The 16,461-nt window shown below is 37.9% G+C and overlaps 1 protein-coding gene across 2 annotated transcripts in view; it reads right to left on the minus strand.

Annotated features, from left to right (window-relative positions):
* The window catches only part of sptlc2a (serine palmitoyltransferase, long chain base subunit 2a), a 28,639-nt gene extending 13,927 nt beyond the window's left edge, over window positions 1-14,712 (minus strand). The window contains exons 1-8 of one of the 2 annotated variants that reach the window (XM_035943929.2): window positions 14,355-14,712; window positions 10,497-10,691; window positions 8,348-8,502; window positions 5,735-5,883; window positions 3,546-3,670; window positions 2,683-2,776; window positions 1,957-2,062; window positions 928-1,147 (exon numbers count right to left, since the gene is read on the minus strand). In XM_035943929.2, coding sequence (XP_035799822.2) covers window positions 928-1,147; window positions 1,957-2,062; window positions 2,683-2,776; window positions 3,546-3,670; window positions 5,735-5,883; window positions 8,348-8,502; window positions 10,497-10,691; window positions 14,355-14,501 — 1,191 coding nt within the window. In that variant the 5' untranslated portion in view covers window positions 14,502-14,712. The remainder of the gene's footprint in view (window positions 1-927; window positions 1,148-1,956; window positions 2,063-2,682; window positions 2,777-3,545; window positions 3,671-5,734; window positions 5,884-8,347; window positions 8,503-10,496; window positions 10,692-14,354) is intronic. The other variant, XM_023261202.3, reaches the window with a different exon arrangement.
* Between the last annotated feature and the right edge of the window lie 1,749 nt (window positions 14,713-16,461).

The raw sequence follows: 16,461 nt of genomic DNA on the forward strand, positions 1-16,461 counted from the left end.
ATATATATATATATATATATATATATATATATACATATATATATATATATAAAAATAAATTTTTTTTTTTTTTTTTTGCATTTGCACAATGTCATTAGTATCATAGGTGAAGAGAAACATTATATTAGATTTTGCTCATTTCCATCTGCTGCAGTCCTAGGGCATGTAGGCACAATAGTTAATATAACATAGAAATACATATTCAAGGTACCTGACCCCACAGCATAAACACAACATTTACACACACATACTCCCCAGACTATAGCATGACTTGTTTATGATCTACTATATGCAATACAAATAAATTAAACCCTCACATTTTTCTGCTTCTTTAATTACAACATTTGAAAACACTTTTGTTACACTGTCTGAAATATATCTGGATATTTAACACTTAGTTGTAAGCTTCATCCTGTCACTTGATGGCACATTCCTATACTACTGATTCATGCCTGACATTCTCAAACTCATTTTCTAACTATTTTAGAAAATCCATCAGTTCTAAGATGTCACAATCTCACAGGGAATTAATGGAGACAAAAAGTTGCCATCTTGACATCAGGTTTCTGTGCAGCAAGCCTTGTTTTGATAAGTTTTGACAGTGTGTCATGCAGCAGGGCTAATATGTCAGGAATGCAGCGTACACTCACTGAAAGGCTGTAAATCCACATTGTTGGGAGGACAGGTGTCTTTTTGTCACACTTAAAATTCTCACTTGTAAATGTAACCCTCGATCTTGAGATAATGTTTGCACCAGCATTCTTGGTAAACTATTCAGTTTATACTGGGCTGCAAGACAGCATTGCATACCTGTGACTTGTGAGCTTAATTCTAGCTCTTTCTGTACATCTCCTCTGTCTTTGTAACTCTTTTATTCGAAACAATTACAATGCCCATAAAATGAACCCACAGTCTTTCAATCCTCACCCTTTTCCCTGCGATGTATCCCCCTGCAGCACCAAAGCTCTTGGTAAATGTGCCCATCATTACGTCTACATCACAGGGGTCAAGGCCAAAGTAATCCACCACACCTCTTCCTCTTGGACCCAGAGCTCCTATGCTGTGGGCCTCATCTAGATAAAGGTAGGCCCGGTAGCGCTTCTTCAGGGCGATCACCTCTGGCAGGCGCACTATACTGCCCTCCATGCTGCAGAAAAGAAAGACACACAAGCAAAGGTGTTATGACAATACATGCGTTCAGTTTCATTTGTTCCCCAACAGTCTACATAATTAAACTTGTCCTCAGTGAAATATAAATAACTGTATCAACTTACTATCAAGAGCTAAACTCACTTTATCAGTTGCCTCAAGGATTACATAAAAAGTTAAGACAATACTATAACGCAGAATTTGCTTGCAGCTTATATTAGCAGATTACTACACAGTGCAGGTTTTTGCAGCCAGGCTGAATAAGGTCAGCTAACCAGGCACTGAGTCCGCTCTGTCAACCAACAATTCAGTCCCAGGAGTGTTAACACTGCTGAACCTGATGGAAATGTCAGATCCATCAATAGAGGTTAAGTGCTGCTTACTGAGGCTGGTTTTTGTGTGTGCTTACTATCATACATGCTGATACCTGCTCATCGTGTCTAAATCAAAGACCTAGCTTAAGTAATCTGGTTTGGAACATTTGCCAACATACACAGTTGATGAAACTGCTGCTTGTGCAATCAAGTAGGGTTGTGCTCATGTTGAAAATGGGAAGGAAATTATGGAGACTTTCAAGAGGGCAACTCCCAGTTTTACTGCTTCAGACCAATATGATGTTCAACATAACTACAAAAGCTGCAAACACAATGTTTCTGCACTTTTTCTTAGATAACTATAACATATAAAGAGAAGATAAGGAGGTCAAAACCTTAAAGAGTAAAGGCATACTGTACAACAAAATCTAAATTATAGTGTTGCAAAAGGTTTAATCCAATTATGCATGATATACAAACACAAATAAGGCACCTGTAAATGCCTTCGACCACTATGAGAATTTTCTTCCATGGTCTGTGAGTCCTGGGCTGACCGTGAACTATGGCTTCTTTCAGCAGTTTCTCAAGGCTCTGCATATCTGCAAATCAAGAGAGCATCACATTCATAACGAAAGTTGTGGTTTTAGCAGCAGAGGCATAAAACCACTTGCAGTTTGTTGTTAGTTGGAAATTAATTAGGAGGAAGCGATACACTCTCACCCACAGTTTCAATAAACCCATAATTTTGAATATCGATTGTTATCGTAACTGATGATATCTTTCAATAAAGCTGTTCTTACCCCATTATCTTTTAGTTCAACTGTTCAGCAATCCTATATTTCAGCAAAAACTGTCATTTTTAAACCTAAAGTGTCTATGTGGATTGACTTGCGAATTTAGTTAATTCATGATTGTAGCCGACAAGACAAGTTACATTTCACAAATCAGTAAACTGAATTAGCAGAAGCAACAGACAAGCAACAGACTAAGGAGTTTTGCTGATTAGACAATTATTAAAGTAATAAAACCTAAGTTGATACACACAGAAACATTTAAGACACAGCTGAAGCATGACAGTAAATCAAGATAAAGGCAAACCACTTAAACTAAAGGACTGGTAAGTTGCAGTTGCATACCAGGATGCATGTGGACAGAAAATAAATGGACGTATAAATGCAGGCAGGAGACAGACTGATAGGAGGACCCATTTGTGACTCACTGTTGTGTTTGAAGACTCTGATGGTGGACCCAGAGAGTCTGGCTCCCAGGACTAGAGAGGCATGGTTCAGTTCATCACTCAGAATCAGGCATCCCTGCAGGACACCAAACCAATGTTAATTAGTATAAATAATTCATACATAGGACTTGTTTTTATCCATCTGAGACAGCATTGCATATACAAGCTTACATAAAAATCAGTTTAGTACATTTTGTAACCTGACTGGTGAGTGGGCAGAGGAGTATCATTTTATGTTTATATGTAATGATCTGTGCTGAGAGTTCCATTGAAAATGCTGTTTGCACTGTATCGATTGCACTGTTTGCTACTGCAGTACTCTTTTACTGAAAACCTACACCGTTTTACCAGCGGCTTTGCATCGTTTCACAAGAACAAAAGCATTCAGCAGCCTCTGCTGCTGGTTTACACACGGTAGTGGAAACTGACTATGTGGGGAAGTGTCCACCTGCCAAACAACGTCAGCAGCACTGTGATAAAACTGACTGGTGTGAACACTTTTGTTATTTTTTACTGTCACATAGTCACACCACCAATCACTTGAGCTAACAGGACGTGTGTCCTCCTGATTTGAGGTCAGGGGGTGTTTTTGTGCCTGTATTTGGTGTTAACAGCTGTGCTATGAAGGCATGGTGTTAAGGAATGTTTTTGTTAGAAAATACACTCCAAACTGTACTAACAAAAACACTGGGTAGTGAACTTATTTTATCTTTAACAAATAAGTGCAAGACACAGAACCAGCAAAAAACATAAAGGACATATGGCTGGAAAATAAATAAGAAGCTAAATAGATTAAATAAGAAATATATGCAACAAGAATAAAAATCAAATATTTGTGGTTGTACCTTGCCAGCCAAGGCTGGTATGTTCATGGAGTTGGTTGCAAACCCCATCCCAAATGCCATGGCAGATTCCACGCCGAGGAACTTAGCCACCAGTTTCTCCATCTCCTCGTGTCTGTCCAGGTTACCTGAGGTGTACAAACACACACAGGCGGTCACAAGAAACAGATATGTGCGACTCAAAGATCAGTGTTTACATAGCAGATGGGGTGCAAATACACTTATTTGCTTCTTGTCACGAGCCAGACAAGGAGATCAACACCTCTGTCATGTCTGTCCATGAAATAAGATACCACAGCACAGAGATGCTTAGCTTAGCTTTGCAAGAAGACTGGAAACAGCTTAACAACACTGTTACAACTCACTTATCAACATGTTATATCTTGTTTGTCAAGTCCATACAAAAGTGTAACACTGTCAGTCATGGTTTTATTGCCAGCACATTGTATTAATTCTTCGTGAGGGCAGTGACTTCTTGAAGTCTTGTGAGAATGGCACAGCTTCACAGTTTCACACTTTGTGTTTTGCAAGGTTTAAACAAATGAAATGCCATGTTAAATGATAAGCTTAAGCTGAGAGAGTGTTTTTTATGGTCTTCCTCTACTTCCAGTTCTAGCCTCATATTTGACAGACATACATTACCTTTCAAAAGTTTGGGGTCACCCAGACAATTTCACGTTTTCCATGAAAATGCACACTTTTATCTATGTGCAAACATAACTGCACAAGGGTTTTCTAATCATCAATTAGCCTTTCAACATGATTAACTAACATTATGTACCATTAGAACACATGAGGAATGGTTGCTGGAAATGGGCCTCTTAACAATCAGCCGTTTCCAGCTAGAATAGTCATATACCACATTAACAATGTCTAGACTGTATTTCTGATTAATTTTAATGTTATTTTTATTAAAAATAACTGCTGTTATTCAAAAATAAGGATACTTCCAAGTGACCCCAAACTTTTGAACGGTAGTGTATATGATTGTGGTAGTAATCCTCTCATCTAAGTCTAGATAACAAACACAGAGACCGTCTCTGAGCTCGATTATGGGTCATCTGCTGTGTTGGATATGCACGCATTGACTTGACAGATTTACAACTTTTAGCTCATGCAGTAAACAGCACACACTACTATAGTGTGGATTGACCTTTCCGTGTGGAAGAAGAGAAGCTGGTTCTGCTCTGTCAGTAAATATCTGCTGGCCAGACAGCTTGTTCCACTTCCTCCAGAGTGATCTGGATCTTATCTGACTTGCTCAGCAGACCCGACATCAGCGACATATTTCTTAAGTACAGACCCTTGGATACACTGCTTTTACATGTCTTTATTGCTACAGACATTATTTTTAACAAATTTAAAGCTAATAAAATCATTACTTCTGTATATGTCCACCTCCCTCTTAATTTATTTGTTCATCTAATTCCGCTACATGCCTTAAATTGCTCCAAAGGTTTTTTAATTGGAATGAAATTGAATATTTTTCAGAACTGCTGTCATTGTCTTCGAATTGATCTTTTCATTTAATTTTCATTTAAATACAATTTTTTTAATTATTGATTTTCACTTTAATGTCTCTGCAATTTAGTGTTTTACCCTCATTCGATTGTAAAATTTGAATACCTAGCCTATTCGAAAAAAGAGGAAAACTTGTAAATAAAGATTTTTTAAAAATCAGACTACATCATTATGCAACTTTTTGATATTTTATATATGAAGAATTGCAAAAATATCAACAATCAATAATGAAAGTAGTTATTTGCAACCCAAATCAGATCACAAGAATGGCCATAAAGCATTCTGATGAGTGATGACGAACATCAGCATAATGTTCTATACGGAAACGTTACACGTTTAACTTAATTCAAATCTTCTTTCAAGCCACTAAAGTTTTGTCAGAAAGAAAAGTAATGTCATCAGTGTAGGAAAAATGTGCTGGAAAATGGAATTCATCATGTCTTCTCAAGAATGTTCCTATTTTTTGAGTGTATTTTATTGTATGTTTTTCTATTTGTTGTAAAGCATAAATAAACTTCATTATTATTATTATTATTTATTATCACTGCACACATTGGTTTATGATGCTCTCTTTACTGTGGTTGATTTCATTCCTGCACATTCTCACTGTACAGTTCCAGCAGTGACAGCAATGGTAGCGGGTGTGTCAGTGTTTTGTCGTGCGTTTGTACCAATCTCCTGCCTGGTGCTTGCGATTCCAACACCATACTTCATGGTGACCTCAGCTGCCGAGTCAGCACACGGACCCGTATTCTCAGCGAAGCCGAGGTAATTATACGAGCCCAAGTTAATCACATCTTGCACTACCCGACCTGTGTACCTGGAAGAACGAGAGAAGGTCATCAGACACAGGAAACAATCTGTGAGAGGAGATTAATGACTTTGAAAGCTTATTGGTACAATTAATAGTAATGACTGTTACAGATAATCAAAAACTAGACTGAAGTGGAATGAAAGGCTGGATCGCATCAAAGTGCTCTTTGTTTATCCATTTTTTCCCATCTCTGCCCCTCCCACATAGCCCACCCTGTTCTGTCACTGGCACTCCATTGTTCTCTGGTTTTGCTTTGTCGCAGTGTGCGATGTCCGACTTCACACACCTCACTGCCCCTCCACTGAAACACTTCCACTGCAGCTGTCCTCCAGCTTTCCTCAGTGAGGAGTCAAGATGACAAATGTGAGGCTGGACTGATGGTATCAGATGAACTTTGATAACACTGTTCAGACTGGGTTTGACATCATCATAACATATAGCATAGGAGTCTTTTAGAGACTACAACTGAAAGTCACCAAAGAGAATGTCAAGAATATCTCCTAACACTGTCAGTTTTGTGTATGAGGGAACTAGAATTAAGATATTTGGGTTCATCGTAAGTTCAACAGTAGGCTGATTTGCATTTCAAACTACGTGCAAATCTAACCAGCACTGATGAGATCAGGTTCTCTGTGGTTTTTGCTGCTGACATATATCTGGGTCATTCCAGATTTGAAATAACTGATGTAGGTGTGATGTAGCTTGCAGGACAACAGACCTATACTATCATTTTATGCACAACAAAGTTGAAAGACAAAATAACTTTTAATAATAAAATAGATGGAGAGGCAGCCATGGTGGAGATTATACCTACTATAATCAACTATAAAGCAGCTGGGTATAACCCTGTAACAAATGCCACATGTGAAGAATTTGCCCTAAAGGCTTTCATTTAAACATTTCTCTAATTTATCTTTCATCCGAAAAGAGTGCACTAGAGTGTGTGCTGGGGTTTTGTACAGATGTTTCTTGCTATCTCTACACCTGCATTCATTAGACCTGATTACTGGAACAGTTGGAAACCCCGCAGAACAGGAAGCCATTTATCAAACAAAAATTCTAAACATTTGGAGGTACCAGCTTCATAATGAAAAGATTTTTGGCATGTTACAAACTAAACTATTTGATCTACCCAAAAAGTAAAAGGCTGACTGACTGATAATGGAAACTAGAACTGAAATGCTTTCTTATCTCACACTTTTTAATATCGATACTGATAATTAAGAGTGTTAAGAATGAACAATGCAGCGTCTACTACCGTTTCTTTACACAAACACAAAACATTAACAAAGAAACAATCTTGATATGGACATCTTTGATTAGAATTGTGATGAGAACACATGGCAATTGGTTCATTCCGTGGGGAAATCAATTTGCCAGTTCTCTCTGGTGGACAATCTACGTAATGGTGAAAATGCTTCTAAATGACCTGAACTCTACTCTAGCTGAGCATTTTTCTCAGTACAGTACTTTATTCACACAACCAATCAGGCTATCATGTAGCTGCAGGACGATGAATAAAATCCTGCAGATAGAGGTGAGGAGGTGCAGGTAATGTTCACATCAACACTGCAATGAGGAACAAATGTGATCTAAATGGCTTTGACTGTGGCTGGTTTGAATTGTTTTCTCAAACCACTGACCTGGATTTGCAGTAATATGCATCCCTTTAAGGTCACAATTCTTTTCTAATGGCTACATGATAGTGTACCAGGTCACTAAGCAGAAGTGACAATGAATTCTGCGTCACCAAATCTAAACGAGGTAGAACACCTTTGGGATGTCATGGAATATGACATTGGCAGCAGGAATGTGGAGTCAACAATCATGTCAACATGGAGCAGAATCTCAAAGAAATTCCCAAGATCTTACGGAATCCATGATACCAAAAGACCAAAGAGACTGAGGGCAAATAGAAGTCTTACCCAATATTAGTATGATGATCTGTATTATGTGCTTGGTGACTATAGTTTAGCATTTCTGTAATGCATGTGCACCATTACCAATGCATCTGCAAAAGCTAATATTTAACAATATATCATCAAGCCTGAATTATTGGTCTAGCTCTATTTTCAAGTATCATTGATCCTTTAGCAAAGGCTGAATCCCTTCAGTGAATAGTAATGACAGCAGGAACCACCAGTTTCCCCTTCAGTACAAACTAAAACCACAGAACTATCTTTCACAACTTGCAGACAGCTCTGGCTAGTGAGGAAAGTGCGTAACCCTGCTCCGTTTTTTGCAAGTTTAAGTTCTAACGTTACCCAATCTTTTGTGTGAAGTGTAACATGTCACTTTCCTCGGTTATGTTGTTTAGGAGGTAAGACTGTTAGCACAATTGGAACTAATCCTTGGCTGGCGGATTAGCTATAAAGCCTGCTTCCTCCTGCTACTGTGATTCTGAATACCTCAAGGGTAACTTACAGATAACAATATTTACACTCTTGAATAAAAGCAATGCCTTTCTCACTCAAAAGTCCAGTTGTAGTCATGGGAGGCTCGTTCCATCAGATCCATTTTGGCTCCTGGGACGCTGCATATGGGCCTGTTCCAGTTGTCTCTTATCCGCATGTAAAGGTTTCTGGTGTAAAAGTTCTCAAAATCTTGGTAGAGTGGCACAAAGTCCTACACATGGATAAACAAAGATGCATTTTAAAGAAGAGCAGAGAGTGGCTCATTACCTGAATAGCAGAAGATGTAGGAATTTCATCCTAAATCACTGGGGTTTATTTTTATAAGTTTTAAATCCAAGCAATAACTTCAAGGGCCTGCATGCCTCTCATGCTTTTGGAAAGCTTTACTGAGAAGAATTTAATCTCTAGCAGTATAAACTTTAAAACAACATATAAACACGAGTGAGGGAATTCATTTTCCTTGGAGGAGGTTCATGCAGGAAACATCCACGAGATATCCTCGGGGTGATTTAATGACTTCCACACGTCTACCCCACTAGCTTCCGTTCCTCAACATAACCAAGTACTTAAAACAATGGGCTTCGCTATCAAACATTACATAACACGTTGAAAACAATCTTCAAGGACACGCTCTAAATGTGCTCCAGCAATGACAAAAATGCAGTCCTAAGAATGCATATGGCCCTCTGCTGTGAGGAAAAGGAAAGGAGAATATACACATGACTATCTCTGTAATCAGTTTCTTGGTTGGTATAACAATAGGGATGTCCTCAGTCAAGTGATTTTTGCCACTGATGCAATTCGAATCATTTAATATCCCAATCTGATGACATTTTTCTTGATAATACATAGTTTAAGCACGTTAAAGTTATTAAAAGCAATCCAATATATATATGCCTCACAACTAATTAGCCCTGCTACACATGAAGAAAAAAAAGCTTTCTGCATTCAAGATGTTCCTCAATGTTAAGTAGATGGTCACGAAACTTGTTGTAAAGCTCCGGTAGGGCTCCATCTGACATGTATTGTTTAGAGGGTAGACTGTACTGTGGCTACACAAACTCCAAAAGATGATGAAACCCGTATTCTGTTCATGTATGTCAGAACATGTATTTTAGATAAGCTGTAGTACCTGGTTGCGCAACCAGGGGGACCACCTTTCGGTTATAATACTGTAGCAACATGAGGACTACTAGTTTAGCTAGCCGTAGGACACCATGACAAAGACTTCTGTAACAGTTAATGTTCCCAGTCAGAGCTCTTGTGTTTATGACAAGCAGGGACTCACTAGGACACTTCCTATATCCCGGTAAAACATACATCAAAACTGCACAATTCATATGTCTATTGGCTAAAACGGTAATATCACACCGAACAAATGTTATAATTATTATGCTCAATATCAGTATCTACAAAATGATGACTGATTGACAATGCTGTTAATTACTGATTAGAAAAATTATTCAGAATTTGCATTGCTGGCGTTATGCTCTCACTTTACAACACCCATGTGACAGCAGAGTAAAGGATCTTGTTGATACCAGTCAGTTAAAAATACCTTCATTAGCCCCAATCCCCATCTTTGAGGTTGAATTGGGTTGTCTTTTCAGCTGTCTATGGTGAACAATTACAAGATGATGTCAACCAGTTGGGGGCTTAATAGACTAATGTGGGCTTTCACCAAGCTTGAAACAAACACTGATATAAAAAAAAATTAGATATGAGAGCTTGTATTATATCTTTCAGTGTCTGAAATGGAGGTTTCCTGGAGCGCAAATTGCTCAAAACAACAATGCCTAGTTTTCCATTTGCTATCACCACTGTTTGTACATGAACAAGGCAACCGTGCAGTCACCAGGCAACGTGTAATTAAAGCCCAGTCTCCCAGATCAGTTCCATTCAACACCTGAAACACAACTTGTCTCCCTGCCAAAAGCAATCATAGCTCTGCAGTGATTGTGTATCTGTAAACATGCTGACTGCATGATGCATGCATGTAAATTTTTCAACTGCTGCCTTTATTAGGAAACCGTTTCCAAAAATATGGTGTGCATTTCTGGGTGTAACCAAAACACTCTCAGGATAATTATAACTTGTCACTACTAATAACCCCAAACCTGTTTGGATCAGTGAAAGCTTTTCCAGATTTGCCTGATCACTTTTGTACACCTATTCCTGTATCTATTTGTCTTTGGCCTCTATTACCTTTTGTTCCTCCTTCTCTCTGGCGATATGGCATCTTTCAATTTTCCAGTGGCGAAGGAAGTCGCGGAGGTAGCCAAAGATGGTGAGGATGCCGTAGCCCATGTAGGTGAGTACTGCCACCAGCATGGGTGTCTCTTCGAAAGACTCAATGAAAGGCCGGCTGTAGAGGCTGCCATGATATGATGCTGCGTGGATCTGAGCAAAATGGAAATCAGAACATGGATGGAAACACCATGAATCGGTTACTCAAAACTATGCATTGCATTCACCAAAGAGGAGGCCTTATTTTAAATCATGACTCATTATCTGATAACTACGGGAAAAGATATTGTACTCGAACATGTCTCAATTTGCAGCTCACACTGTAACTCACAATGTGCTGAAGCTGTAACTGGAATGTGTCACAGCCTGCCAGAAAATTGTTAATAGATAATTTGGAATACTTAAAATAAAATAAAAAAAACTGTTCCAGACATCAAGCAATAAAGTATTCTGGATTGATAAATTCTGAACACTTAGTCGGAGGGTCTCTCAGTGAGGATTTCTTCGAAAAAAGCTGTAAAATTTTTAGGCTTAGCTTCATCTCAGTTTGAACCAGTGTTACAATCAATCCGACACACTGAAACACAGGGACACCATTTAGTCACACCGACAATAAATGTGCTTTTAATTGCACTTAAATAAAGCTCATAAAAAACCTTTGAATTATAGCTATAGCTTCACAGCAAGACACATTTTCACTACTTTTCTCATTTTAAATGTCATTAATTGAAACGAAAGAGTACACCGTTATGTATTCACTACAATGCAGACAGACAGCAGGTGTTTTTTGAACCAAACTGTCTTGGTACAAACCGAGGGACTGATGTGACTCTTCAAATTTGTTCAACAGAACATGACATTTATACTGATATGGTAATTTTTAAAGCATTTTTAAAACAAAAAAATTCAAGTTACTCACACTAAGTTTGAATCCACAATGTAAGGACTAAAAACACGATTACTGTGTTAATTTTTGCTACCTCTGAAGCAAAATGTTATACTAGTGATATTCTAATCATTGTAACATGTCTGTTTTCTTGACTGTGAATTGATGTGATCAAAATTTGATGTCTCAGATCTATGTTTCATAGTCATGAAAGAAAACAGACTCATGAGTTTTGGTTTGATGGCACCAATAAATCAAGGATTTATTACAATGAGTCCCATTTTCACCTCTATGAAAAATCTCAACAGCTAATATGACAGATATCCCTTTATTGTCATCTCAGCAGTGCATGATTTAGTTGGTATTTTTGACTCAGCTCTGTATATGCATTCTTTTTATACAATATGCATGTATGTAGTTCATCTTTTCAATATTTGTAAATGTTCTATTAGGGTGGAGAGTTTAGTATGATTTTGTTGCATCCAGACAGTACTTTCACCATGATTTCCATGGAAGCTTGTAAAAGAGACGACATTTACACACTGGATATATAGCACTAGCGCTGTTTGCTTGTAGGATTTATACCTGTCTCAGGAGGATAAATACCAATAGCAAAGTGAGCAGAAATGATGAACTAGAGCACAATGGTTTGTTAATGAATTGGTTGAGCTACAGAAAAGTAGCCAATCTCTGATAATTAAATAAGCATAGTCACTTTTAAGCAAGCATTATAAAAGATAAGATTTACTGTATTTCAGCTTCTCAAATGTGTTTTTTTTTTCTCATATTTGACAGTAAAATGAGACTCTGGACTGTGTGTTGGACAAAACGTTTTGTCGTCTTGCAAGATTATAGAAGGCTTTTAAAAACGGCTATTAATACTCTACAGCAAAAACTATTCTTGGAGAAAACAATTCCCAGAAAAAAAATATTACTTGCAGCTGTATTGTGCAGGATAATTTGATTGTTTCACAGTCAGAACACCACAACCACTATCTCTGTTTATGCGAGACTACGCAATAAAAATATTTTCTCTATGTAATCACTATTTCCCCAGCTAAGACATTAAATTGAATAAAGTTCTATATTATGATGCATCTAAATGTACATTCCCTCATTTTCTGTTCTAATGAGAAGAAATGCAGTTTATCTTTTGTTATAGTTGGCTGAGGTCTGTGGAACTCACTTAGAGCTCTGAAAGACTTATTTGCTGCCAAATTGGAAGTGGGAGGTGGATAAGACCACAGCGCTAAGTGCTGGTTTAGCTGTGCACTAACTTTACAGGAAAGAAAACACTGAAGGGAAGATTTGACTGCCAAATAAGGGAGGAGAAGGTTGTGCTGAGGAAAATCTAAACACATAAATATTCACACTCATGTTTATTCTCTACATCTTGATAAGTGGATGGACAAAAAGAGAAATTCCCTTCTCATAGTCATTGTGCAATTCACTTTGCCATCGTGCTCGTCTCAGCGCTCATGACTATTAGGCACTACATGTGACTGGTCATGCCTCTCTCTCTCTCTCTCTCTCTCTCTCTCTCTCTCTCTCTCTCTCTCTCTCTCTCAAATACCTTACAGAGTAGCAACGCTGATATGTGCATGAACTCTAATCAGCTGAGTTTCAGTCACCAGGCGCTCAGTTTCTTAGCCTACCAAGCCAGTGTAGCAGAGGAAACTCTCTGTGCTCTTGGCACCACCAAGTCTGGTGAGGAGAATAATGAGATTATAAACAACACTGTCACCTAATTTTACTTAAGAATCACAGACTAGAATTACTTTGCGAAAGTAAGTCGAACTCCGACATGTAAAAATTCTGTACCACGATTTAACTGCGGATCTGAAGGCTCGTGTGTGACAGTGCTTAATCATGTAGTCAGAGGGGACCCGTTAATTGGAACAGTGACAGAGAGTGCACCCAAGGGTGGAAATTTCATTAGCCTCTTTGGAAAAATCTGTTTCAAAGCATGCAACACTGTCTCAGTGGACAGTAAAGTGAGCAGGTGCATTGATTCACCATCTTCCTACTCACTAACTCATCACAGTTTCAGTCTTACTTGTTAAGGGAGTTACCCACTTAATCTGGGCTTTTCGAACATTTCACTGTAGGCCAAGAACATTTGCACAACTGAGAAGATTGCAGCCAGTGCACAAACTAAAATGAGCTGGGAAAAAAAATACATTTAGGTTTGAATATGAAAAAGAGAGGAGTAGCTTATATATGTGAGGAAGTATACACTGAAAGATATGCCACTCTCTGTTAGAATGACACCAAATCAACAGGTGAGATAAGGATGCAACCTGAACATGTTTTCTTACCTGAACTGTCCCAACTTGCTGGACTGGCTCTCACGAAATGTGTAATTTCAGTATTTAATAAATTCTTTGAAGTTTAATTCTCCCCAGTGTGTGCCTCTGATTAAAATCACACACGTGAGCTCTTTGTTTTCTGCAATGAACTAAACAAAATCAGAACTCTGTAATTTCAACTCATTTGTCAAAGCCGTCTTTTTAAAACAACTTCCTTCCTTTACAACTACTGGCTGGGCTGCACGAACCCATTCATGAAGTTGGGATTTTATTAAACTCACTTGCAGTTTGGCGTAAATACTATCATGCCGAATTACAGGACAGCTCGCGAATCTTGAGAGAAAGAGTTTGATTTGTGCTTTGAACGCGTTTGTAACATGAAAATGCGTGAAAACTCTTTAATCTGTGGTATTTCTTATGGAGTCTGGCGTTCCATCTGTGACAGTGTAAAGACATCAGGGCACGATGACAACAAACTGTCAGATTAGCAGCAGCAGGAGCTTCATGCCATCCTGAAAACACAGCAGCTCATGCTAATGGAGCCCTGACAGCATCGTCCCACACAGTCGATGCTTCCCGGGCTTCACCAGCCTCTCCGCCCCGTCCCATCCCGGGCCTCACCTCGTCCTCGTCGGGGTGCCAGTGGTGCTTGTGCTGCCGCTCATGGCAGCGGTGGAGGCTCTTCACGAAGCCGTTCCTCTCCGGTTTCAGTCCGTTCTTCACGCACACTTCCCCGTTGGCTGGTTTGGTAGCGGGGCTTTCGGTCATTGCTGTGCAACGATTGCGGAGCCGCGACGTTAACTTGCATGTAGGAACACGGAGACTGGCTGCGGTGCAAAGCGGTGACAGTATCCGAGCTGGGACCGTTTACAAACACACACCACAAACTCTCTCACACACTCACATACACGGACAACACACACACACGCACACAACACACACTCCGTGGAACCTGAAAATCCAGACGCTAAATACCGGAAATCAACGCCCCGTAAACCATCATATCTGAGCCTGTCATAAGGGGCGGGGCCACGCCGCGAATGGGGCGGGCTTAATATACGTCACTGATTCTTATTTGACTGGAAACATGTGGTCAATAATAAAGTATTTATTTAGTAATCACCACATTAAAAACGACAGATTTTGACATTTTAATAAATGTGTACTCTTAATATAAAAAAAATGATTTGTAATATTTATATTAAGAAATATATAGATTTTGTAACCTCAGTATTAAAAAAAATATACATTTGGTAATCTTAATAACAAAACAAATCTATGGATTTTGTAATTTTAATATTAAAAATATATAATTTGTTACTTTTGTATTAGAGTAATGTAGATTTTAATCTACTAATCTTACATTAGGAAAATATTGATCTTTTAATCTTAAAAAATTTGATATAGATTTTGTAATATAAATATTAAGACATATATACATTTTCTAACCTCAGTATTAAAAAATAGACATTGTCATTTAAATAACAATATATATGTAGATTTTGTCATATATATATATATATATATATATATATATATATATATATATATATAGATAGATAGATAGATAGATAGATAGATAGATAGATACACACACACACACACACACACACACACACACACATATATATATATATATATATATATATATATATATATATATATATATAATCTTATTTTTCAAACTGGTTTTGCAATCTTAGTATAAAAATATACACTTTTTGCAATATAAAATATAAGGCAATATTAATTTCACAATCTTAACAATTCAAAAATATGCATTTTGGAGTCACAACATCAAAAAAAAGAAAAGATTTTATAATCTAAAAAATATCTACATTTTAAAATCTTAGTTAAGACGTACAAATGTTGTATTTTGAAATAATACATTTTATTTTGTAATGTTTTCTATCAGTGCTTGACTAAGGTGACATCAGACTAAGATGAGTACAACAGGTGGCTGGGGTGAGAATGCTCAGGAAACTGAACTTCGTTATGAACAATGCTTCTCACACGCTACACAATCTGGAGGTGTTTCAGCAGAGCACCTTCAGCCACAGACTCATCCTCCCTCAGTGCAGGTCTGAGTGCAGCAGGAAGTCCTTCCTATCAGCTGCAATCAGGCTTTTCATTTCACAGAAATTAACATTCATATTTTAACTTTTGAGTTATATGCTGTACATGTGTTTTCAACTTTTATAATTTTTCTAACTTATAGACTATGTATACGATCATACTGATGACTATTAGTGTTGGTGTAGGGTTTGTGGGTTGTTTGTGTTAACATGCTGCTGTTTACAAGTAATTTCCTGTAAAGGATTAATAAAGTATTATTATTCTATTCTATTTCATACATGCATGCATCAGCAGCAACTTTTAAGCCCCAGACCACTGTCTGTATTAGCATTTATTATTGGTGATAATTATATTACTCATTACTTTGAGCTGTAAGCTAAGGTTAAGTGACCCTCATACTCTCTCACTATGAACACATGTGGTAGATGCTGGATTTTATGTGTTCATAGGGCTCTTACAGTTTTTTGTTGTTGTTGTTTTGCTGTTGTTGTTGTTTTTACCCCCTTTTATTACCCCATTACTATCTTTTCATGTGAGCCTTTACTGAACGGGCGAAAACAGTTGGTTTATGGTGCAGGTGCCCAGGGCTAATTTTTATCCCAGGTTCAATTCAAGTTTTTTATTTAATTTCATTTTACCTCCAGCTGTTAAA

Source organism: Amphiprion ocellaris, chromosome 20, assembly GCF_022539595.1.
Source record: "Amphiprion ocellaris isolate individual 3 ecotype Okinawa chromosome 20, ASM2253959v1, whole genome shotgun sequence".
NCBI lineage: Eukaryota > Metazoa > Chordata > Actinopteri > Pomacentridae > Amphiprion > Amphiprion ocellaris.